The following is a 25,606-nucleotide window of genomic DNA, read 5'->3' on the forward strand; positions in this document are numbered from 1 at the left end:
GAACTGCGCCGGGGAAGAGATGGAACACACGAGAGCTGAGGACGTACATACGAGAGAAGAAGAAAGAGCTGAAAAGAGCTAGACTTAAACTATCCCCAACAAAGGCTACAACACAGCCTCGACAGAAGCTAGACTGTGAGTTAAACATACGAGCTGTGGAGAACTGAACTGTGTAGAGTCACAAGGAGTTGTAGAGAATGATACGGAAAGGGTCACTGAACCTTGAAAGTGGAACTCTAAAGAACTTAAGAGAACTCTTGAGAGTTATGTGTACAATGCACATAAATAGAGACGAGAAGAGACAGTTATTATGGTATGATAGATCTGATCGAGTGATTTTTTAATGTCCCAATGGTCATCAGTAGACTAGACGTTTGGGGCATGGGATACCCCTGGCAGGTTCGTTCACCTGCCCTCCGAGAGATTGTAAATATGAGTACGAAATTACAACAATATAAGGATATAATTTATTTTATTTCAACAGGATTGCTATGTACCACATGTTTAATGTCACGGCTTCCCCTTTGTAAATACTTCAGCTATGCAATGCTCTCCCAAGGGAGGAATAAAGTACAAGAAAGAAAGAAATGAATGAATGACCTTTATTGTACATTTGATAGACGGAGTAACATGTATCGTAAGTGTTAAATTGATACCCACCATTGGCCAATCTCTACCAATGAGACTGCGTAAGACATTATCAAATTGACCAATTATAAAGAAGAAGTCAGTGTCTTTCCACCTGGAATGGTAATAATAAAGATGTCCGCAAGGCGACGCTTCTGCATCAGTAAGCCATTGCGCCGTGCAGATATGGTCACAGAAGGTAAGTTTTGTTGACGACACTGGAAAGGGCATGATTTTGACTTTTTGAATTGGGGCAAATATCAGTGCATTGATTTTGAACTTAAAAATCTTTATCATTACCTTCACCAGGAAGTTTATTGTTGTGTTTTTACTGCCGTTTCTTTTTGACAGCATGTCAGCATTACTGGGGAAGCTTTTAAATAAATGGACCTTATAAGTTATAACTAACTATATGACTTTTGAGTCAGTCAATATCGGGATTTTTGAGGACAAATCAAGTAAATCATGAGCTCCATGGGTTAAAGTCACTTGTCATACTAGTATGTAACGATTTAAGTATTGTCCTCTTCTATTTTGCAGTTAACCGAACGAATGTCGCTGTACTGTATAAAATTGTTAGCTTCTGTCAATAAAGCTTATAATTCATCAACAGAATGTTATTATTACCTGGTTGAGTGTTTGCGAAGACGTCGGAGAAGAATGCGGGGTAGGTAGTGGGGTCCTCCATGTCTCCCGTCACTAACTTCACCTCCAGATAGTTCGGGCATTTCTCTTCCACCTGCCGTTTGGTTTCCTGTAGACCCTGTAGCGAGCGGCCTGTCAGCACCAGGCGGGAGCCCTCCCCTAGCCGCCCCGCCAACACCACGGCGATGCTGCGGCCCAGCCCGCGGCTACCTCCCGTCACGGCACAAAACGTGGCGGGGCCGAACACGGTTGATGAACCGGCGGACGACATGGTTAAAACCCTTGGGATCTTGTGGTCCTTGAGTTGTAGAGTAGCGTTGTCAAAAATGTATGTATTCCGTGTAAACGGTATGTAAACTTCCGTATGACCTTTGTACAAGCTGACCTTTGCACTTTTGACTCCAGGGTACATTAGTCTCAGCCGGCGTCACACAGCAGGAAAATAGCTCACGAAACGGGTCTGCGAGCTCCAAACGGACACAGACATATACATAAACACAAACACACACACACACACACACACACACACACACACACACACACGCACACGCGCGCGCGCACGCACGCACACGCACGCACAACACAGACACACTGCGGGTTTTGAGAGAGCAAAAACCTGCCTCTAGTTTCGGTCCCATCCATAGGCGCCGCCATAAGTCAGGATATATCAGCCGATATCTTCTCATCTTTTACCCGAGCGTCATGGTGGTATAGTCGATAGTCATATGATACTCGAGGTAAAACATACAGAAGGAGGGAGGTGCTTTTGACTTTGAGGCATGGACAACTTTCACGTCGCATAAAGCCTGAACGGCTTACGCAAAAGCCACCAAATTTGGTGTCCTTTCTTTAAACCAAGGGAAATCGTTACTTAATGATTCTAAAAGTATACAGACAAGCACCTTGTAATTTGTACACACAGAGTAAATATTGTGACACTTTTGCATTTTAACATTATGCAAACCTGAGACTTGAGACATAAAGATAGGACACTGCTTCAATTATTCATTTATTTATGTTTATTTCAGGCACATGACCCATAGCACAACATTAAAAAAAGTATAAGTATCATCAATTGATAGGAAACTTCTACATACATAGTGGTAAATGATACGGTTTTTCATGTCCATGTCGTATGTAAACTTAAAAGCAAAGGAATGATACTGGTTACAAATTAGGTCATAACTTGCATAGATTATGAGAATGCATCATTAGTACATGATAATAGTACATTAATTTATGGGAAAGAACTGTAATTGATACAGAGTAACAATATTTGCAAAACATTTCTAGGGTACTCTGAATCTTCTTGTAAACCGAATCGCAACTGCAAACACCCTGCCATTGCAAATGTGTTCTGCAGATTCCTGTCTATAACGTTAGTACTCATTGATTTAAGACATAGAAAATGCGTGCGCATAACGGTAAGACAAATCCCTTGTCACAAATGATTATTCGTAATACATACATGTATATTATTCGGGCTTTACGTCTTCGCTTATTGTCGTTACAAATTGTGTTTCCCCCTTCGAGCGTTATGTGCCTCAGCAGGGCCTACTCTATGAAAACGGTCCTAAACTCAACATTCAAGATTCTTTTAAGCCTCATTTAATGCAAATCTAGAATACATTTTCTCATGTCCAAAGTATAACTACATGATCAGATATACGATGGTTGCCTGGTTGCTACAATGGTTGGAATAGGTTGCCTGTCCTTCGTGTTGAAGAGATTTCTTTCGTGGAGTGTTATTTGTTGAAGATGATTTTCTCCAATCCCACGAATGGTGTCTCCACTGCCACACACGTCAGGAAGGCCAGACCGAAGGATAGAGTCAAGTGTCCCAAGAAGAAATAGACCTGGAAAAGTCAAACGAACATTAATATTGAAAGTCAGCCAACCGATGTGTCTGCGCGTGTGTGTCTGTCTGTCTGTGTGTGTGTTGTAGAGTAGCGTGTGTGTCTGTGTGTGTGTGCATGTGTCTGTGTCTATGTGTGTCTATATGTGTGTGTGTCTGTGTGAGTGTGTGTTTGTGAGAGTCTGTGTGTTTGTGTGTGTGTGTGTGTGTCGGAGTGTGCGTGTGTGTGTGAGCAGCTGCAAATGGATCTTTATAATATTTGAAAGTGACTGGGGATCGGGAAAATGAAGGACATGTTGGATTATGGGTCTTAATGGCTTTCTAAGATACTGCAGCGGAGATTCCTGTTTTGAATCTCGTGTTCTGGACATGCTATAATCGTGACTTTATGGCGGTATTAGCTCTTGTGGAAAGAGCAAGTGGTGTAGGTTCGGGCCTCCCAGCGGCTTGAAACTGCAGCTGCAGGGGCCATTTGACTCTCAATCTTTGAAGGAGAAGGACCCAAGAAGGGGTTCCCTGATCGTCATGATCTTTCTTATGTAGTTAGAATACTGATGGCGTACACAATCGAATGCTAAGGAAAGTAAAAATATGAAACCCTAGATCTAGTTTGTATTTTATCAATTTAGTATTCCCTCATCCTATTCACTAGTATGGAGTTTTCGCTCAGATTAGCGCAAAGGCATGCACTGATAGATAGATTGAATAAAGTACACAGTGTATGTACTTTCAAGTCATTTTGTCTTACAGAATTGTAACGCTAGTTCACCTTTATCCGCAGGGTAACCTACATCCGTTGCTATCAAAACAGGGTATTTAAGGATTACAAGTCGACAGACGCTGCAATAGTTTGAAAATATTTTGAGAATATTGTAATTTGAAGCTACAGTTCGTCGACTTGATATCCCCAAATACAGTTTTTAAAACTAAACGGATTTAGGTTACCCGGCGGATAAAGGTGAAGCAGCGCTACATTAACGCACCATAGTGAAATTGGAGAAGTGGATGGGCCCCTCCATGGAGAGGTATACCACTAACACCAGCTGTTGATGTAACATGTAGGCACAGTAGTTCAGTCGGCTCAGGGGCACCCAGCCGTGCCAGGACAGAATGGTGTCCACCACTCCTGTAGGGAACAAAGTACATTAGGCCACATCGACTCAATTTTATGGATGACATCCTCGAAAAAAAAGAATAATTCAGAAAAAAACTTAAGGCTGTTGACTTGTAACGACATAAGCCAAGTTTTAATTAAAATATCATTGTGTTTCGTGGAATGGAACAACAGTTGTTACATGACTAACGTAAGTAGGACTATGAATCTAAATAATATCTATGTAACGTTACCTCCGTATCCATGATGACATGCTACAACCACCCAGCCAAGCGCCATGGCCCAGACGGTACGGTGGACAGTCAGGTACAGCACGTTCTCGGCTTCCGTCTGGAGGGTAGTGCCGATGTATATGCCGTACGTTGCATACAACACAGCCACGGCAGAGGCGGCAGCAACAAGCCAACCAATAGTCATCAGCAGGCTCATGGTCTGGTGCAGAAAGATGTGAACAGAAATAAATACAATCGTTGGTGTCCTAATTATGTTACAATTTTAAACTTTATATCCGTACACAAAACAAAGCGCTTACCAGCAAGCTTTCGATCAGTCATCTGATCCTTTTCAAGTTGAAATTACAAAAAGCCTATTTCACACATCCAGACCGGAAGTATGACGTCAGCAATGGGTCAAAGGTGTTTGGAAGTCGGTATCGGCCCCCGTCTCGGTTGACGGAAGATTGATGGGCTCTGATGTAAATGACCTCTTTCACTCCCCTGAGAAAGCAACCCTGTCTTGGTTGTTTACATCAAGTTTATATTGCTGTTATAATTTATCTAGTTGATATCATTTTCTTCCCATTACAGTATTGTTATTTATCTTCGGATCCGTGGTTTACGTTACTTTGTATCTGTTTAAGCTTGTTTCAGTTACTGCTTTATGAGTTTATTTATGTTTATTTGAAATGCGGATCCTGCGAAAAGAGCTCTGCAACAGACCTGAGTCAGCCTACAGATGTGCCCTATGTGGCAGAGACTGCCATTTTCGTATAGGACTGTTTAGCCACAGTCGACGCTGTAGGGCTGATATCAATTAGGATTTTACCATGGTCAATATTGACCGAAGAAGGCCATATATTTGAAATGCAACAAAAAAGGAAAGAAATCCCACTGCACCTAACGTTATCTATTCAGAATGTATGGTTATGTGCTCGTTCAGACAACGCGCTGTCAGTCTCGGAGGCCGGGCAATTGAACCTAACTTCAATTGTCCAATTGATGTTTCTACATTACGTTTATCTTAGATTTGAGCCAAGTCCAGCTGTATAGTACGCGGAAGTTTTAAAGCGTATTGTCATATCGATGTTTTTATGATATATGCCCAGTTGTAATATGTGGTTTTCCATGCTTGTATTGTAACGTTACATTGTTCGTAATTTAGCTTTTAGTTGCGATGTATCACGTTTCAATAAATCTTTCAGTCATTCATTCATCCATTCATTCATTCATCCATTCATTCATTCGAACATGTGTTTGACTCACGATGCTCCTTGTCTGTTTCCTTTTCATCTTAACCAACAGCCAGCCAACAGCAACTCCCACCAAGTACGGCCCGATACGACAGTATGGCTTGCCATAGTACGTAACAAAGTCCCTGCAGACGAAATACAGTTAAAAGATGGTTGGATGCTAGCAATGGATAGTTATGTTTGTGAAATCCTCTACAGCAATGTAAAAAATGAATACAAAAGATTCACATGACAGCAATTATCTTATCAATCGAAACATTCTGGCAATTTTGAGGCAAATCGATCTTGGACGGCCGAGCAAGGCGGGGTTAGAGGCTCATGCTGCTTAATATTCATGAGCATCCTTTGTTTACTCGTGATCCTCGGCCCTAATTGTCCTACGATGTCATTGGTCAGAAGGTCAGGTGATCTCTCATATCACCATATAAGGATGACCGTGGAGTGATCTATGTGCAGACAATTTGGTTCTCCGTCAGCCTAGGCCACGCTTTTCTTCGTTCCCGACCACAGCGGCTTCCCCGAGGAAATTGTCTACAAGCTTCGATTTGAGGACAGCCACGTTTGCCTAGAAATGCTTTATCCGTGGTCCCTTTTCTTCAGAAGGGAAAATGAAGGTTTGGTGAAATGTTGACATTTGTTTTACGTGCTTTATTCGTTGAGGGGAAATTTCCGTGCCCACGTGTTATGCGCTGACATTCTTTGTTGCCTTTTCGTGTGCTTGTCTTCGCCCAGCGTCGACATTTGACTCCGTTTTGTTTCAGTTTTCTTCTCTTGTAGTTCCCCAAGAATTTAGCTTGACGAGATACTTTTGGGGGCATGTTGTCAAGATGAACGATTTTCCTTTGTTCTCAGCTACGTATACGATGGCCAGCCGCCAGGTGCAGAATGTGTTTCCACTAATTAACTTGGAGCGTTTCTTTCCTAGGGAAGCCGCACTGGTCATTAAGATTTGTGGAAGATTTGAGGTGTGCGATATGTTTTATGTGTGTCTTTTACTGTTTTATCTGCCAGAAGTTTAGAAAGTCAAATGTGGTGCAGACTGCAGGGGTTACCACGAGGCCAGGACACACGTTGACTTAATTAATTTCCCATCACCTGCATTCCTTGTTGGTTTGCCTTGTTTTCATTATTACCGGGTTAGGGAGCGTTTGGATGATTAGGTGTTAATTATTTGTTGGGATTTTCGTTTTCTTTCTGACGTTTGTTCATCGGCTCGAGCAAGGAGGATTGGCGAGTGGGAGACGCAGGTTTTCACATGTTTGTTCTGAGTTATTTTTCACAGATCTCCTGGCCGACGACAGAATTGACGTTATCACGAGGCCAGACTTCATATGCAGATTTTGCCGGCTCTGCTGTCAGGAATTAGCGACACCGTGCTGCACGTGGACAAGTTCTTCAGATTCCTGATTTTTTTTTCGGTGGTTGGTGGAAAACGTTTACGGTTACGTAAGCTTTGCTTTCGATTGAATTTGTTTCAGAGGATACGTTGAATTATTAGATTGTGTATGGGGGTTTGATGTTGTTTTATTTTCGCTGGGGAAACTGTTGTATTCCGCATTTCGAGTTCCTCTCTTTGGCATGGTTGGGTTTACGTGTGTGCCAGTTGTGGTTTGGAAGTTGTTTGGGAGCTGTATAAAAGGCTGCCTGGGAGGCATGTTATCGGCACGTTGTGGCCCTTTGTAACCAGGATAGCGCAGTGTGGTTGGTTTGTTTGGGAACTTGAGAGAATGTTACAACGTTGTTTTGCCACATTGCGCTAGTTAACTATGTACGTCTTTGGTTTACCAGTCCCTACGGTAGCCGGTACGAGCCAGTCCTTTCCTGGTTACCTGATTGAGAGAGGAGACGGCGGCGCCGGCCGGCTTCGGTTCATCAGGCGGCTCCAGTCCTGGTTCGCGCGGCGGCGGCACCGAGTCAGCAGGCTGCTCCAGTCCCGGTTCGCGCAGTCAGCAAGCGATTCCAGCCCTCGGGCCTTGAGCTGTGGTGGCACTAGCGGTTTTTGGTTTTTTGTTTCGTTACCACGGGTTTCTGGGTTTGTTTGCTATTGTCTGCATTGTTTTCTCCAGTAGATTTTCTATGCTAAGTTTTTTGTTAGTTTGTTGTTTTGTTTGTTGTTGTTTTTTTTTTTAGGCTTTGTAACCAGGCAGCAGTGTGGTAGGTTTGGTATGGAAGAGAGAATATTAATGTTGCAACGTTTGTTTTTGCCATCTGTGTTTAGGCTTTAATAACTACGTATGTCTTTGTTAATAGCTCCCGCAACGACTTTAGGAGACGGATTGACGGCGTCGGCTTAGCAGGCGGCTCCAGTCCCGGAGTTGGTGGCTCCGAGTCAGCAGTCGGCTCCAGTCCTGGTTCACGTGGCGGTGCCAAGGCAGCAAGCACCAGTCCTGGTCCTAGCAGTGGTGGCTCCGAGTCAGCTGGCGATTCTTTGATTTCTTCCGTTGTTGTCTTTGTTCGTAGTCGTTACTAAGCAGTTCCCCGGTTTCGACGCTAGGTCGTTGGGGTGTAAAGTCGTTCCCCGGGTTCGACACTAAGTCGTTGGGGGTGTAAACTATTGCTCCCCGGTTTCGACACTAAGTCGTTGGGGGTGTAAACTATTGTTCCCCGGTTTCGACACTAAGTCGTTGGGGGTGTAAAGTATTGTCCCCCGGTTTCGACACTAAGTCGTTGGGGGTGTAAAGTATTGTTCCCCGGTTTCGACACTAAGTCGTTGGGGTGTAAAGTATCGTTCCCCGGTTTCGACACTAAGTCGTTGGGGGTGTAAACTATTGCTCCCCGGTTTCGACACTAAGTCGTTGGGGTGTAAACTATTGTTCCCCGGTTTCGACACTAAGTCGTTGGGGGTGTAAAGTATTGTCCCCCGGTTTCGACACTAAGTCGTTGGGGGTGTAAACTATTGTTCCCCGGTTTCGACACTAAGTCGTTGGGGTGTAAAGTATCGTTCCCCGGTTTCGACACTAAGTCGTTGGGGGTGTAAACTATTGCTCCCCGGTTTCGACACTAAGTCGTTGGGGTATAAACTTTAGTTCCCTGGTTCGGCACTAAGTCGTTACGGGTTATTTTTGTGTAGAATTTGTTAAGTATCGATGTTTGTTTCGATGCTAGACCTATTGGTTGATGTGAAGAGGCGAGATAACGTGTAAGTAAAAGAAGTGTTTGTGCGTGGCATGTTACTGACAGGAATTGCAAGCTCTGATTCAGCGCACAGATATTGAAGAGACAGACCAGGCTACGGAGCTTCTGTTTAATCGAAGCACGGACGTAAGCAACAAGATGAAGCCCGGAATTCCGACCCCTGTTACATCATCTACTCTCTGACTGCAGGAGCTCCCGTGGAGGGGCCAGCGAGGCATCGTCTGAGTTTGGATATTGTTGTAAAGAAGATGTTGTTTGGTTTGATATGACTATATCTAGGTTATAAAATAGAAAATTGAAGATTGTATAGACTTTAATAAACTTGGATAGGCAAATGGCATATATGTATTTATATGTTTTGTATATACGTGAATTCACCTGATGTTTTCAGGTTATTAATAAAGAACTTTGTTGTGTGGTGCGTCTCTTTTCTGTAGCATGTTCTTTCTTAGTTTGCTGATGGTTAAAAAGTTTTCAGTTTTGAGAGGCTTTTGTCGTGCTCATAGTCTTAGTTTATTTATTCTTAAACGAGGCGGTGTAAAGTGCTGGGGTAAATGGTGATCTATATTACGAGCTTGATAGTTGATTTACATATTGCGAACGGCACCAGATAATGGTTTGTGTAAATTGAGTTGAGAGTGGGAATAGTTGATGATTTATATAACTTGACATGAGAGTGAGAACAGAGGTTGGTTTGTTAGTATGAAAGAAGATTGGGGATTGTATAGCGTGAAATGAGAGTGGGGATAAATGATAGATTGAATAAAATGAAATGAGAGTTGGGGTAAGTTATGGTTTAAGAAGAAGACTCTGCTCTACTTAGACACACTGGGCGTGTTTTAGGGAAGGTAAGGGCAGAAGTAACAAGTGCAACTAGTGCGGAAGACGGCAATCTCCGCATCATCTATTCACCTACACCGGAGGACCAATGATTACGCAGGATAATTAGGAAACTAATTGTCCTACGATGTCATTGGTCAGAAGGTCAGGTGATCTCTCATATCACCATATAAGGATGACCGTGGAGTGATCTATGTGCAGACAATTTGGTTCTCCGGCTGCCGCTAGGCCTAAAGCGACCCACCCAGCCCGCCCTAACACATTTTCCTCGGGGAAGCACGCGACCGCTCAGGAGCGGTCGCATTAGAAACCATGAAACTTTAGGCTTCAGACGGCAATCTCCGCATCATCTATTCACCTACACCGGAGGACCAATGATTACGCAGGATAATTAGGAAACGAATAGTCATGATCATGCTCCGGGCACGTGTTGCAGGGCGGACGGAGCAGTTAATTAATATTCATGAGTCCAAACACCCCGTGGCAGTCCAACTCAGCCAACGTGTTGACTGGTCCTCCCAGAGGAACTAAACAATACCACAGCATGTCAGCATTGACTACTGTAATTCTTGAAATTCTCGCGTCTGGAAATTATAGCGTTTTGGGGAAAATGGAGTAACTCGCGTCACTTAATTTTAGCGTTGTGAAGGAGCCGCTAAATTTTCAGTCGGATGTGTGAAAAAATAGCATGAATATCACCAAAACCCTCGATAGTTTACATGCCTAAAGTCCGAAAAATACATGACTAGAAATAACATACACGCCAGCGCTGCGTGTGGTTCTGAATAATAAACAACTTCCGTACCGACGCGGTGATTTCAAAACGCGCTTGACGGCCGCCGACTCTGGCCGGCCGGCGGCCCGCTAAATTTTGACGGACATAGCCGACCTAACGATGACAACAGCCCACTTGATACTGCTGTCGTGAATAAGGAAGCTGAGAAAGCCATACAGGCGGCGAACAGCGAGAAAAAACGTAGCGGGAACCACCACCATACTCCGGAAGCAGGACCAAGATTGCGAAATTTGGTAGCGAAAACTTGTGAGGGACGTCAGCGAATCTCGAATCGGCCACGCATTCGATCAAAAAGACGTTTCTGGAAGAAGTCGCCCGCCATGGAACGAACAAGATCGCAAACTTTTCACACAAAAAACATCGCCAGACTTGAAGGTTGCCGACCTCGATGCGGCACCGCAGAAATAATTTTTGTGAGAACATGCGGCGCAGGGTCGGCGCCATTTTGAAAGTTGATTGTTGTTGTTTGTACGCTTGGGTGGCGGCGGATTCTTGTAATGAGGGTTTGATTCCGAATTGTTCGTAGCTCACAAAAAAACACGCCTTACATATTGCGCTTTGACGCTATGAATTTGACTGTATTTCTGCCTAGAAATTCGTAGATTTACACCAAATATTCCGTAGTGGCTTTGTATTTTTTTCTGCGACGCCATTTTTGCTGTTGTTGTCTGCACGCTAAGATGACGCGGACATTTTCTAAGTCTTGTGTAACATCGTAGCACAACGTGAACTTCGTAACTGTTTTGTATATTTTATGGACAAACTTCTAAATCGTAGCGTAGAATAATATTGATAAATACGATTGTGTAAATATGCAGCTCAGTTCGTAACGAATTTGTGTTGTTTGCGTCAGCAATGACTCAGCATGCTTTCACTGCATTTTGTAAAAGAAATGACGACAAACTTTCCATTTAAATATATGTTTTATTTCTTGAAGAACGACGAACTTCTTGTTCCTGTGTGAATTACTAGTGTAATGTGTGCACGTTTTTGTAAAGGATAAGAGTTATATCGTGACCGTATATAACAAAACCAGAAATCGGTGCCGCGACATTAGAGGGAGGGGGGCGGTGGTGAATTCGCGTAATGAAAAAGTCGCGTAATGAAAATTTAGCGCTCGACTAGTGGGCGCTAAAAACGCTAAAATTAAGTTACCGCAATAAAATCAAGAATTACAGTATATATCAAGAACGCTAAAGTCAGGATTAATACATAGTGAATCAGTCATGTACGTCACCGCCTTTGCTATGACGCGTTGTGCTCTGTCATTTCAGGAATACTAAACGGTATCCTTACCCGTCAGGTGCTTTCATATCATAGTGCCAAGTGAGCACTGCAGTGGTGATGAAGCTAGCCAACAGGACAGCCAGCTGCACAGCAATCCCCAATATCTGCCATCTGGGAGTAAGCAAGTTTTATCATGTGCAAAACGTAGCCACGGGTCTCATATGTCTTTCTGAGGGAAGGAATCTAAGTAGGTATTAATCAAATGTATCTTGGTTATACATATATTTGCAATTCATCCCAATGGCTGCAAACAAGCTTCAATCGTGTTGCTTTTTGATGATATCATCAGTTAAAAGATTATAGATTGGCAGCATGTCGATTGGAAGACAACATTTCGTTATCGCTTTTTATAACTTGCACCATGAGTTTAAACATGTTACACACCTGTACAGTATGTAGACGAGAGGAACTCCGATGACGAAGAACTGCATATCATTGGCCACGTACCAGGTCCAGCCCATGCACTAAGGAGTGGCAGAGAAAAAACAATTTAGATGGAGATGCTTTAATCCTAGAATATAAATCGAGAATATTTAAATACAATTCAATATGCTGTTGTATATGTGGTTCAAGCACCTCCCTTCGCTTGTACATCATATTCAGTTTAAAACAGAACTACGTACATTCCTATCGCCGTTGATTCCGACAAAGTTGTTAATATACAGTAAGTTTGTCCACCAGTTGTCCGCACAGTTTTCCAGGGGGTCTAACCCGTCAGGAGCTGGCGGCCAGAATGGACCAGAGAACATGTAGGGAAGCACCCAAATGTACAGCATCATGGAGAACAAGTACACAGGGGTCAACCTGAGGATGGCAGAATGAAAGCAATTGAGTTCCAGGACGATTCCCTATGTAGCGTGTTTATTCGTTGATCACTACCATATTGTTCAGTCCCCTGGTTTGTTTGATGTAGTATAGTTGGTCAAATCGTGCTGTCCGTTTGACTTTACTAACAAAGATAAACAAAAGCAGTTCATTGAAAAGGGCAGACATAACCACATTCCTTTGGAGCAAAGAATCTGTCAATATTGCAACCTAAATAAGATAGAGGATGAGTGTCACTTTATTGTGGACTGTACTTTATACACCAACGAAAGAAACGTCCACTTTAATTGCATGCAAGATATGTTACCTAATTTCCGTTATGTAAATAGTAAGGAAAAATTCATATTCCTTATGCACCTAGATAAATCCTGTATTATAGATTACATCTGCCCATCATGCCAACTGTCTTAAGAAGTTGAACCTGTACATACTAGCATATAGTAGTCTCTGTAGATGTAGAAAGATAACACTTTTCTTATATCAAATTGCACTTTGCTTGTTTGAGCATAAATGTACAATAAAGGTCTTTCATTCGTTCATTCATTCATTGAAAGATAATTGTGATACTTGTGATTAAAGCAGAAAACATCGAAAGTGTCGACTTGAAATTTCTGCAATGTGTTTTTAGGGATGGTCTTGGGGCAGTTTTCCTAATAGCGTGTCTTGGCTGGTGTGATGGCTTAGGTTTGGAATGTCCTCACCTCCAATATCTGTGAAAATACACCATTCCAAACGAAACTGATTTTCCAGTTTCTTTGCTTTTCTCCATCTGCTTGATTAGAAGGTATGACATCAGGAGTCCACTGGGAGGGAAGATGTGAAAACATGGTGAGCTGTTGATTTTAGAACTTGACATTAGTTGGAATGCCTGATTGCAACGTACTATTAATGGGATTTCGATAGAAACTGCTTTTGAAACATGTAACTGAATCAGGTTCCACCAGTGTAACATTATGTTACCTGAGGAAGAAGAAGGAGTCCACGGCGACGAAGGAATTGCTGATGGCTTGAAATGTAAATGTTTGCATGACCTCCGAGACTTGCAGCGGGTTGTCTGAAAGAGCAAATAACCTTAGCTTAGGGGCAAATTTCGGTATTTAGGCTGCATATACTTAACAATGGGAATCATGGCAGAAAGAGGCTGTCAAAAATCACCTGCCTGAGTTTTAGCTATAGAACATGAAAAACTCACATTGGCATGGTTGTGCGGTCTCTAAAGTGTCATTTAAGCACAAAAAAGGACAAAATTGACGGCAGAATCACGTTAAAACTTTATCATAACATATGGGGTGACCTTTTAACCCCTTTTCGTTGCCTGTACAGAACATCAAAACAATAACTTTTAGAACCTACTGCAACCACAAACATTGCTAAAAATCTGTTTTTTCAACACAATATAGAGGCAAAAACCCTTACCTGTAATATGCACCTCCAAAATCCAAACATATCCCAAGAAAAACATTTCCACAGGCAATTTTGCCGAGGGTACCTAATCATTTTGTATGGCCTACTTTTAGTCCATCTGCGCGTGTCCGGAAATACCGAAATATGCCTTTAGCGGATTCCAAAATTTTGCCCACGTTTTTACACGTAGACAACACGCAGTTGCACGTACGTACGGCGGGTTGTGACCAAGGCGGTGACAACACAAAACAGAAAGTCTAGCATATTACAAGTCGGGGCTGTTTGTAAGATAGTTTGGAGGTATTTTCCACTATAGGTTTAAAAAATGTTGTGACAGTAAAAAAAAAAGCAACATGGCTCAGAAAGTTATAGTAAGATGATCGGCCGAAAATGCCCATTTGGAGCTCGCAAACAAGTAGACCAAGCTATTGATTTGTAATGGGGGCTTTACCAGTAGTTATCATCACCATACTAGTACATCGCGGGACTTCTGGGTACTTTATCGTATAATGTGAAGTACTGTGCATTTTGTACGTTCTAAAATTAATATCTGTCAGCATAAATACTCTCTTCTGGGTTTTAGGACTCCTTTAAATATGCAAAATCCACATACCAAATTCAGGCGATAGTTTAGCAAACATATAGGTGTGCGCCAGGATGATCCAGCTCAAGCTGAAAAAGCGGATGCCGTGCAGGCTCTTGATACTGCCGGGCGCCTGTTTGGTACTGAGGACCTTCCCGGTGTTGGTGGAGAGGGAGAAGCACAGGAGGATGCGGGAGGCGACGCCTGTGGAAGATGAAACAGTTCAAGATATAAGAAATCACCACAACTGACATGTTTTATGACAGAATTACAAAAAAAATAAACAAAAACTGTTACACCGTTATAACAGTTTTGTATATATTATCCTCCTTCGGACCACATTGTAAAGATTCGCATTTGCAGTCACTGTACATATGTAAATGCTTTACGTATACGTTTGTGACCGCATCTGTAACTGTAAGCAGCGACACCTAGTGCTGCAATACAATGTAAACTGATCAGAATTGTTAGGTGACAGGCGGTCACCGAGACGTCGGTGGAAATAAACCAATGGATGTGCAAAAAGAGTCTCTTTTTTTAGAATTACGATCTGTTTGACATTTAGCCATGTGAAATTGTTGGACATGATGCCGACTTGTTATTGCTTTCACGTCGACGATCGTAACATGGTTGAAATGATAGAGTAACTTTATCCGGACCTTCTTTGGATGCTGAGATTTCCTTGCTTGGGGGTCGGTCCAGCGGCAGCGTCCTTTCGTCCGGTGAAGTCAGGGTGACGCCAGGTTCTTGTAATTCAATCTCCTGTAAAGTCAAGTCAACATACATCACTGTCAGTGCAGCCTTACGATCGTTGTTTGATAATGCCGAGTCTTCTAATACCGAAACGATTCACTCGGATCATCACAGAGGACAACCTTCAAAACGATAACGAGGCCTGTGACTCGTCCTGAAATAGTTCAACTTAGCATTGGTATGGTTCGCATCACAAAGCAATGGTTTGTACCAGTTTTGTACCACAGAAATGTAAACTATGTACACACGATCATGTGCTGTTTCTCGTATGAAGGGTCGCATTTCTAAAGGTTTGAATATGATGCTTCTGCTTACCTTCTGCTTTTTCGTGGGTATCTGTCGGGGTTGGTGGATGATGACGTCATAGACGGTACCGATCGCCAGGAGGAGTAGGAGGACACCGCAGATACAGCTGTACAAAGAACAAAGGGAGCAAACATATCGTTCTTTTAAAATAAGTAGGGAAACAGGTAAAGTTCAATGTCATCAGCACTCACCCTTATGCTGATAGAAACAGAAGATTGCTCACATCGCAGCAATAGTGACATTCTGGATTGGTAGGGACTCCTGTGAATAGGCTGACGTCACTTGTAGCATCCCCTGTTGAACAAGGAAATGCCAGTACATACCTGAAAAAAATAAGGTAAATTAGTCTTCGTTCACAGAGAGACTGGTTGAGAATACATATCGTCTAAATTTTCATCTCAATTCAGTTTAACACATACTTGAATCTTTTATGTTAATTTTCAGAACTAACTGCATAATTGCAATATTGATAAGAATAACAACTCAAGGTGCAGTGTATTGTATGTATGTATGTATGTATGTATGTATGTATAGTTACGAATCAGCATGTTTTAAGTAAGGCCGCAGCAAGTAAATTTTATGGATAACATCCGCGCGCTCATTAATTTTCGCCTGATTTCAGAAAAAAAACAAGAATTTGTTTCTTCTTCAGGGATGGTCAGATAGACCACAATGGGTAAATATGTTGCAATGTGTTGTTAACTAATAATTGTATGTAGAATTGACACTTGAGGGGTAACCTTGACTATAGTTGCAGATGTGAAACTTTCTGGATAGTTGTAAAAGTGGCACCAATATGGAAGCCATGGGTGTAGTTGCCAACATATGGTTAGTGATACCAGTCTACCACACTAGTGTCACTTTTACTACACTAGTTCACTTCTTGAATACATGAATGAATGCCTTGTTGCTTGTGATGTCATATTTTGTCACTCCAATTCTTGTTACTACGTTTATTGTGTCTATTTTGAAAATTTGCCATCTTGTTTTTTTTACCCATCTTGTTTTTTTTCGCCCTATCTCATTATTTTTGCAGTCTGCAGAGGATGTCATCCATAAAATTTACTTGCTGTGGCCTTAGCTTGAGTTTGATGGGCATTTTAATTCACGAGCGAGATTCGATGCCTGACTTACCACCGTCCAATGTTCGAATGACGTCATGTTGACTACAGCAGCTGGGCACACAAACGCCGATCTTTAACTCAGTCACACCGGCGTTTCCGCTTCCGCTCTGTAGAAACAACGGCATGAGTTAGCATCGTAGTAATCTATAGGAAAAGGCGATCTCTCTGCTTTAGCAGTTTATTTTTGTATTTGCCCACATGTAACTTCTGTGACTTCTAATCACCTCGCATGTGTCAGCTGTTCAGATTGTTTCCAATACACCTGCGCACTTCTTGCTCGGTTTCGCTTTGGTATCTACGGTCTTCATTGTTGTCCTTTTAAACGGAGTTGTATTTCAGGTTCATCATGTACCTGTAGGTACCAATCCGAAGCCATTTTTCACTTCATATTTAGGTGTTCCTTGTTTTTTAACCACAGAGCGAGCTTCCTCGACACGCTAGCAAATTTAATCTGGCCTTTGACTCCCACAACCCAATGGAACACAAACTTGTAGTGATAAAACCCCTTTCCACTGGGCAGACAACATCATTTCCTCAAACAAAGCCAAAACAGACAACAAAACACCTCCTAGGTGCCTTAGCCAAATGTGTGTGCTTAGGCTAACGTCACATTTCCACAAAAGGGCCTGGCCGGGCAGAGTTGGGGAACGAAAAATACGATATAACAGACAAGTAGGCACTGTTAGAATAAGTTCCATAAATTGAGTGCAGTGTCCGTCTTATTTTAAGTTGAATAATAAAAAGTTGACCACTGGTATCTACCAATGTCGCCATGTAGAACTTCCCATCGAAGGTGATGTTGAATCCTTCCCTCGTGATGTTCACGCACTGGGAGTAGCTACCGGCCCAGATCAGGTTTCCGCTCAGGATTCCACTTGGGGGTTTGCCACCTGCATCCAGCACTGTTAGAGAGAGGAGGTGTTGTCATTTCGGCGCTGTGCAAACTAATGTATGTCTCCTGTTTATTAGGGCAGAAAAAAACAAGTGCTTTTGAAAAATGCTGTACTTCGGCGGTCACAGATCTATACCATTCTACACGACCAAATGATCAATTTTTTCAAAGTCAAATTTTATTAATTTTGTAAAATTCAGACTTTATTTACTCAAGCTTTTGACTTTGCTGTTTAGCACACACAGCCAGGGCTGCTCAACTATCTGGCCGTTTAAAAAATTGTTGCCACATGTACATGATAACAATAATGACAATATTCTAAGCTTACCGGTAACTAATGTACCGATACAAGAATGTGCATTTTCAACCCGCGTAAGCCGATCGATGGGAGAAACGTTTCTATGGCCTGGATTGAAAAAAGGGACAGTGACTGGGGATCGAACATCTTGTACATCTGAACCGCGGCCCTGCAATCACACATATCGAAAATTGGAGGGGACCGTCCCATTGTGGGAGGATCAATTAAATCTGTCCGGATATGCAGCTTGTACTTTTCAGTAACAAACTTGGTGTCTTGCACTTTAAAGGGGCATTTCACTCCAGACAGGACTGTTATTTTCCGATAGACATTAATTGCAGGAAGTGACAAATGTATGCTACTTAACATTATACGATAAAGTACCCGTTTAATAGCCCCAAGCGCATCAAAAAGCATTCAGTCTTCTACAAAACTTCCCAAGTACCCTCTAATTAAATTAATCAATCTCGGCCTATGGCTGACGACAATGTGCCTGACAACGCCTGACTTAAGTTAGGTTACAAAGCTGATTCATGGGCGCTAAGACGTCTTGTTATGTGTTCTTTGATATCTTGTGAACAATTGACCTTCTTGGTGTGCTTAGCGCCCCTCATTTATGCCGAAAATATTGACGATAGAGGACGTGTAGGGAATGCATGGGTGGGGGCTGCATGGGTGTAGTGAGTGTCATGTTGTTTTACAAACACACGTTGCGTAATTCGCCACAAGTGGAATTCCATAAAAGGTCGACTGATCATGTATTTATAGATACATTATCTATTGAAAGATAACGCTTCCTTCTTCAGTGGAATGTCCCTTTAAGGCGGTTTACAGGGCATGCAATACAAACAAACAAAAAAGATCAAAGACCATATAGTATGTTTGTCTTACACATGTTCCATTTACTTGAAGGCGCGTGCAGATAAAAATAATGACTCACACTTATGTAACCTACTGACTTGAATAAAGCAACTACCATATGTATGTGAAAAAAACACCAAAAAAAACAACAACTGCCATATGTATTGTATGAAGCTGAATGGATGAAGCCAATCGTAGGTATAATTGCACCTGAACGTATATCTAACAATTTGTTTGTTTGAACTTTGTTTATTCATGAAAGCTCAAATCGGCCTGCAGGCCGCTTTTCATTGAGACAATGAGGGAAGGGGCAATGGTCAGACAGAGTATATAACAGAGATATTTCCTTTAAGTCCTAATGAGTCTTATAAGTCCATAAGTCTATATACCCAATTTTGCATACATGGTACAATATACATAATAGTGCGAGCTTCTACTTGATTCGAGTCCATTCATTTCGGTCGTTCCCGTTACTTTAAGAGTCGCTTAAAGGAAGTCAGGGTTGGGGCTGTGAGTATGTCTGGTGGTAGGCTGAATTTATAACATTCCATATCAAAGCAATCCCACAGGTTATAGGACAAATTGGCGATTTCCATTCCAACGACACATATGGTCACGCAACAGTGGGATGTTTTTTAAAATCCTCTCCGTTTCGTCATACCACTGTTAAACAATTAGTACATGCCTGAATGGCTTCCTTGCGCGTTAGCCATGTCCAACTCGATGCTATGAGGGCTAACCAGGAAGCCGTCAGTACCTGACCTCTTTAAATAGGAATTATCGTCATTACCGTTCACGTATTAGTAGACGGTAGCTTGTGCAAAGTGATGATAAGTACAAGTAGTAGTGCATGTTTTAAAAACCTGGTGTATACGTATGTAGCTAGACGTGTTCCCAGGACGATCGAACACTTCACACTAGGGGTGGGTACCGGAACAGAAAATTCAGGTCCAGGTACGGTCCAGGTCCAAAGGATCAGGTCCAGGTCCGGATCTGAACCTGGGCCTGATTCATTATGTGAGAACTTGTGAATGGACGATACTCAAAACAATGGTAAATTTCGAGTATTCGACTCCCACTGGCGTTTTAAAATCCTACAAGGCTAACTGCCCCTGTACGATTGGCTGTAAAACTTGGTAGAAATGACAATAGACTCTACTCTACTTCGCTCTTGTTATTTTCCTTGACCGGTAAGCCCCAAAACGTGTGAATGCCTGATGATCATATAATCTATTCATTTTCCAAGAGGTACAACATCCGGGCCACCGAATTTTTTCAGGTCCGGTTTTTCTGGACCGGTCCAATAAGAAAAACCGGTCTTGTACCGGTACACCGTACCGGTACCCATCCCTACTTCACACCAAGTCTTGTATCCAATAAACTAGCAACGTCACAGTCTGTGTTACATTCCATGTAGACCTAAGCCTCCGAGAAGCAAATATGAACTGGACAAAGTAGTCGAAAGAGTTCACTTACTTTTCAGGGCATACATCTTTCCTTGGGACAGGTCTGTGTTGTACTGTGCAACATCCTTCTGACACTGCTGGCTGATGTTGGCGGTGGGTTGGGCGGGGATGAAGACATCAGTCCAGTTCACGGTGCTAACATCCCGGATGGTGTCGGCAAGTTTCTGCTGAAAATGTACTTTCGACCCGAATGTTAAGAAGGATTGCAACAGGTTTAACTTGGCTGTGGCGTCGGGAACACCTTGGTTCCATACTGCCTGTGACCTAGTTAAGATAACTACAGTCGAACAAAGAAAAATGTACAGCAAGAGCCTCATGTTCCTGTTCGTGTAAGCAGAGTACCCGTGAACGGTACTTCTTCACCACAGCTAGACGAATCTGATATGCAAATACGATTTAGAAGGGCTTTTGATACCAGTCTGAAGACAGGGCTAATGACGTAGTTACGCAAACAGGAGACACGCGCTGAATACCAGGTGACCGTAGTGACCGTAGGTAATATACTCTGTGACCTAATTATGTTTTATGTCGGTTGTGATGTTTTCTGTGGTGTAAGACTCGGTGTTTATATCGCATACAGAACACATCAGATCAACTTATACCAAAAACTTACTTAAAAGCTAACATACCAAACACTGCCAAAGTTTAAGCACAGTCCTGTACGCATCAACAGCAAAATCAGCGTCTTAATCGAACTACACCAAATGAAAACAACCACGCACACCATTTTAAAAAGTGTATCAGTGACAGCTGTGGACATAACTCCATATATCTGCTTTGAGATAAGTAAATTGCAAACCCCATCGCCTATAGGCCAGCTGTTCCACAATACCAGGGAAATAGGGATGATTTCTCAAATTATTACATCGATAATGAAAAGAGCTACCGCGAAAAAAAAAGATCCCAAGGATCAAACACGTTCTAACCATAAAATGCATATGACCGCGCAAAATGTTAACAGTATGCTATATAAAATCAACCTCAGTACTGGAAACGCAAAGCCCGAACGAGATGGCATATTCCGACGAGGACAACATCTGCTTGACGATATTCAATTACCTCAAGGCTTAATGCGCGATGATAACGAAGACCTGAACCACTTTACCGGACGGCGTAGGGGTGAGAACTGAAATTATTACATCCATGATAAAAGCAGCTACCGCGAAAAAAAAAACAGAACGTGCATCATTTCGCAACGGAGTACAGACGACATGCCAAACCACATACGATTGCGGCAAACGGAACATAGAGTTATAGGTGCGAACACTCAACGCATCAAGTGATCACAAGACTCTGTCGCTGAAGGTTACCCTCCAGTCACAGAGTAATGAGCTGTAAGTTGGGAACACTGAGAAGTTTACGGTGGGAGATAAAGAGAGACATTTCGCGACCACTTGCCTTTTCTGCTCAAGAAAAGGACTTTCCACTTGTCATAAAAGTTACTAAGTTTTTATAAAGATATTCTGTAAGAAACGGCACACAATTCAAGTAAAAACCAGGTATGCGTTTTGTTTATTTGATACCTATAAACCCCCGTGCGATTGATCTGAATGGGTAAAGCTACCCAAACTGCTGACCATACATATGTTGGTTGTTGGGACATGTGTATCTGCCTGTGGACAGTATTTGCTGTGTCAGCCGTTGGGATCGGTCAATGTTGAACAATTAACTCCTACTACTAGCTTTTATATCTAAGTTGGCCACGCGGGAGTCTGGTAGAGACTACATACCAACGACCAATAGGATTCACGGGTCAGAAGTTTGGGTAGTTCTACCCATTCAGATCATCGCACCGGGGTTTATAGGCACATGCCTGGGTTTTACTTGTACTGCAGAGGAACTTCCGTTCTGGAAATGCTGTGGTTGTGATTTTTGAGTGTTAGGTAGCCCTTGAAAAAGTGCTGTGAGTTTGGGCCCCCTAGCGGCATTTTCGGAACTGCAGGCGCCGATTTCCTTTCAAACATTGGACAAAAATAACTCGAGAACGTGTTTACGGATAGTCAAGATTTTTAGTTTGTAGATAACGATGACTTACATAATAAGATACTAGCTATGCAAATCAACAGCTTATCTGCAATGAGGAAAGTTTAAAAAGCCACTACATTCCATGATAGGACTTTCAAACTTGTCACATATGTAACTGAGAAAGAGAGAAATGCCGATAGATATCAATTATGCAAACGGCGACGTATTTGCATAATGAGAAATTATTATAATTCCACAGTGTCAATTGATGGGAATTTCATACTTACAATTATGGACTTTAGTGAAGGGGAACATTATTAGACATATATTATTCAGATTAGTTTGATATTTACATAATTTATGAGGAAACTCTAATTTCGTAAATCGCTACCAGGGACACTCTATTTTCCCGCTGCCGCGATATCATTTCTTCAATGCGTGTAGGACAGCTTGTGAACTGTGCTATATGGGATAGGGATATGCTGGATTTAAGACTGTATGATTTAAGACTGAAAATACCTAACCATGGACATGGGCATGGTTCTGCAACTGATTGCATATCTGCAGTTCTGTAGTATTCCGCTAGTCTGTGCACGACAAGTATAGTAGTCCCCCTGGTCTTTTGGACATCTGGTTTATATTTCACGGCTTGTTGGCGGTAATCATTCAGTGCCACTGGCTTTACGCAAAGACCACTGAGTACAGAGATGTGAGGAACGCCTTTTCGGTACACATAAGGATGTACTAGTAATAGGTTTGGATACAGGCTAGTCTTTTTCACACTCATACCTGTACCTGGGTGCCTCGCAATAAGATTATATTCCGTCATTACATTGTTATTTAGACAGCGGTGTGATTAAATGTCTACCTAATGTCCCCCAATGACCTAGCCTGGGTACCATCCGGAAAGTAGTTCGCTCCGGCGTTCATTATATACTATATACAGTCGCTTCTAGCTCTGGCATTCATTATACACTATATACAGTCGCTTCTCTGTGTTTGGATAGCAGAAGTGAACATAGGAGCGAACTACTATCCGTACGCATCTTGGCTAGGACATTACAATGTTTATTATACAAACTAACGGAACAAAGTATACTTCTTATTGTTCTAAATATACAATACAGGTAACGACCAAGGTGTTCTAAAGTAAACAACACAGGTAACTACCGAAGTGTTCTTAGCAGTGTTCTAAATAAACATAAAGGCAACTTACAAAGGGTCATTGTCATTGTTATTGCATTGTCATCGTCATTCCATTGTCATTTCATTGTCACTGTCATTGTCTTTGTAATAAAGTCTTGTAGAGAGCATTGTTTTGGGCTCCAAACACGCACTGTTTTTTATCGTGCTAAACGTCCCCGCTGTGAAGGGCGACGCTTGAGAATAACCAACTTGTTGGACTCCTCCGGACCGGGGAGACAACCTCTGCGAGACACGTGCATCTCGTCATCGGGACTTGGAGACACAAGCGGCCGCAGCTCGGCTCAGATCCGCCCGGTGTTTTGAGCCGGTTGACGACGCACAAATCATTGAAACGGTGTACATCAAGATGAATGTCGAAATTCCAACGGGACTTAGAGACCTCGTACAGGACTTCACTGTCGCTGTTCTGAAGGAAAGACCGGACGATTTGGTGAGTTTTGCCGCCGATTACTTCACCAGCCTGCGGGAAAGGGCGGGCGGACAGAAGGGAGGAGATGGCGATGTCGAGCCCATGGGAAACGGTTCAGACGACGCTCTTGGCGGTGGTGTTATGAGCGAGAGAGAGGGATGAATGATGTCCACACTGTGCTGTGTTTCTGACAAGACTGATTGGGGACCTGGGATCTCCGGAGGTCCTGCATTTACTGTTCTTAATCAACTCCAGATGCACTCAGCATCAAGCAGATGCACATTGCTACATTGGGCTTGACTAGAAACATCCTAACTATACAACATCTAATAGAAGCTTCAGCATGTCTCAAATTCACTGTCTTCTCTGAAATCGTCACCCATAACTTTCGCTGACACACGCTGTAACACCCCGGTTGTTTGAAGGTCATTGCCATATTGAATTCCATATGTATTTATCAGGGAAAATACACAATTATTTGAAGACCATTCTTTAGTCCACTGATTTAATGGGTAGTTCAGAGTTGGTACATGGTTTATTTTATTCATGTCAAGCCATGTTGATTTGATCATGGATGACATCCTCTGGGAGCCTTAAAGTTGATGCGATATAGTGCAACACACGTATAAAAAGTTTAGCTCAAACAAAGTTCCCTTCATTATGAAATCTAATTGGTTAGGAAGGTTAAACAAATGGCCAAACACACAGAGCATGGTGTACCAAACAATAAATTCTTCATTTTTGTTCTTGCATATCTTCTTTGACCTAAGAATTGGCGTTGGCATTCCATGTCATTAGTACATTTGTATTTGTTTTGCGATATGATTTTGTTCAATCCATGGCATATATTTGTTCATTTTGCAGCTGCTTTGTACAATTCATTCCATTGTTGAATTTTTCTAAACGGCCGAAAATTTATGTGCGCGCTTATGTCATTCGTATGATCAAATCAACATGGCCTCAAATCTAAGAAAAAAAGATAACAGTAATAGCAAATAGAAATAGATAGCTGGACACTTGTTTCTTTATACCTGCACAAACAAAATAACTGTCAACTGTACTTGCTCTAGGTTGTATACGTAATCTTTGCCATGGTGCATGCCCAAATTGCTGTAGTAGACAACAATCAACAGTTCACTCAGTGGTAATGCGCACTACACGGTACTTTCCATGGTGCATAAACTGTCTCAGTTAATCGTCTTCTCTATACCCAAATAGCACAAATTGTTTAGAGTATGAAAATGGTATCTTAGCCAAGAAGAGATTACACGGACAGCAAAAATAAACACGTCAGAATGCTTCTGATTCCTGAACTCAATTACCCTTTAAACGTGCGATAATGACCGGATAGTCTTACAAATGAAACAATATACACATCTACATGCATAACAATAATCATGACATGAGTTATTCTCCGGTAAATTTTGCTGTGTTCTGCAGCTTCTGCTTCACCTCAAAACTGATCGCATACCTGCAGTTTTACAGTATTCCGCTAGTCTGTGCACGACAAGTCGTCCCGCTTGGCCAGTCTGGCCCGTTGGACATCTGGTTTATATTTTACGGCTTGTTAGCTGGAATTATCCTGGTTGCCACTGGCATTACGCAAAGACAGAGATGCCAGGAACGCCCTTTCGGCAGCTATTATAGGTTTGGATACAGGCTAGCCTTTTCCACACACACACCTGCACCAGTACCGGTACAAGTGCCTCGCAATAAAATAGAGGTGCTCTGGCACATATTTAACTCC

At 42.3% G+C, this 25,606-nt stretch overlaps 2 protein-coding genes and 1 long non-coding RNA gene across 4 annotated transcripts in view; 1 reads left to right on the forward strand and 2 right to left on the reverse strand.

Moving 5' to 3' along the window:
• The window catches only part of LOC118423522 (sepiapterin reductase-like), a 9,482-nt gene extending 7,877 nt beyond the window's left edge, over nt 1–1,605 (reverse strand). The window contains exon 1 of the mRNA XM_035831705.1: nt 1,255–1,605. Coding sequence (XP_035687598.1) covers nt 1,255–1,543 — 289 coding nt within the window. The 5' untranslated portion in view covers nt 1,544–1,605. The remainder of the gene's footprint in view (nt 1–1,254) is intronic.
• A 1,298-nt stretch (nt 1,606–2,903) lies between these two features.
• LOC118417378 (nose resistant to fluoxetine protein 6-like) lies at nt 2,904–23,697 on the reverse strand. The gene is made up of 17 exons (XM_035822967.1): nt 23,640–23,697; nt 20,290–20,556; nt 17,525–17,670; nt 16,773–16,869; nt 15,862–15,961; nt 15,648–15,744; nt 15,239–15,341; nt 14,610–14,783; nt 13,553–13,646; nt 13,294–13,395; nt 12,391–12,571; nt 12,152–12,231; nt 11,777–11,878; nt 5,723–5,834; nt 4,475–4,673; nt 4,111–4,253; nt 2,904–3,128 (listed from the first exon to the last, which is right to left on the reverse strand). The coding sequence occupies exons 1-17, from the start codon at nt 23,695–23,697 to the stop codon at nt 3,018–3,020; spliced, it is 2,166 nt and encodes a 721-aa protein (XP_035678860.1). The 3' UTR covers nt 2,904–3,017.
• Nucleotides 6,083–10,078, forward strand: LOC118426524. Of its 2 annotated transcripts, none has more exons than XR_004832404.1 (3): nt 6,083–7,155; nt 7,498–7,704; nt 7,960–10,078. It is a non-coding gene; the product is annotated as an uncharacterized LOC118426524 (long non-coding RNA). The 2 variants fall into 2 exon arrangements; XR_004832403.1 differs by having other exon boundaries at nt 6,083–7,130.
• Nucleotides 23,698–25,606: the final 1,909 nt, after the last annotated feature.

This window comes from Branchiostoma floridae, chromosome 1, assembly GCF_000003815.2.
Source record: "Branchiostoma floridae strain S238N-H82 chromosome 1, Bfl_VNyyK, whole genome shotgun sequence".
NCBI classification, from domain to species: domain Eukaryota; kingdom Metazoa; phylum Chordata; class Leptocardii; order Amphioxiformes; family Branchiostomatidae; genus Branchiostoma; species Branchiostoma floridae.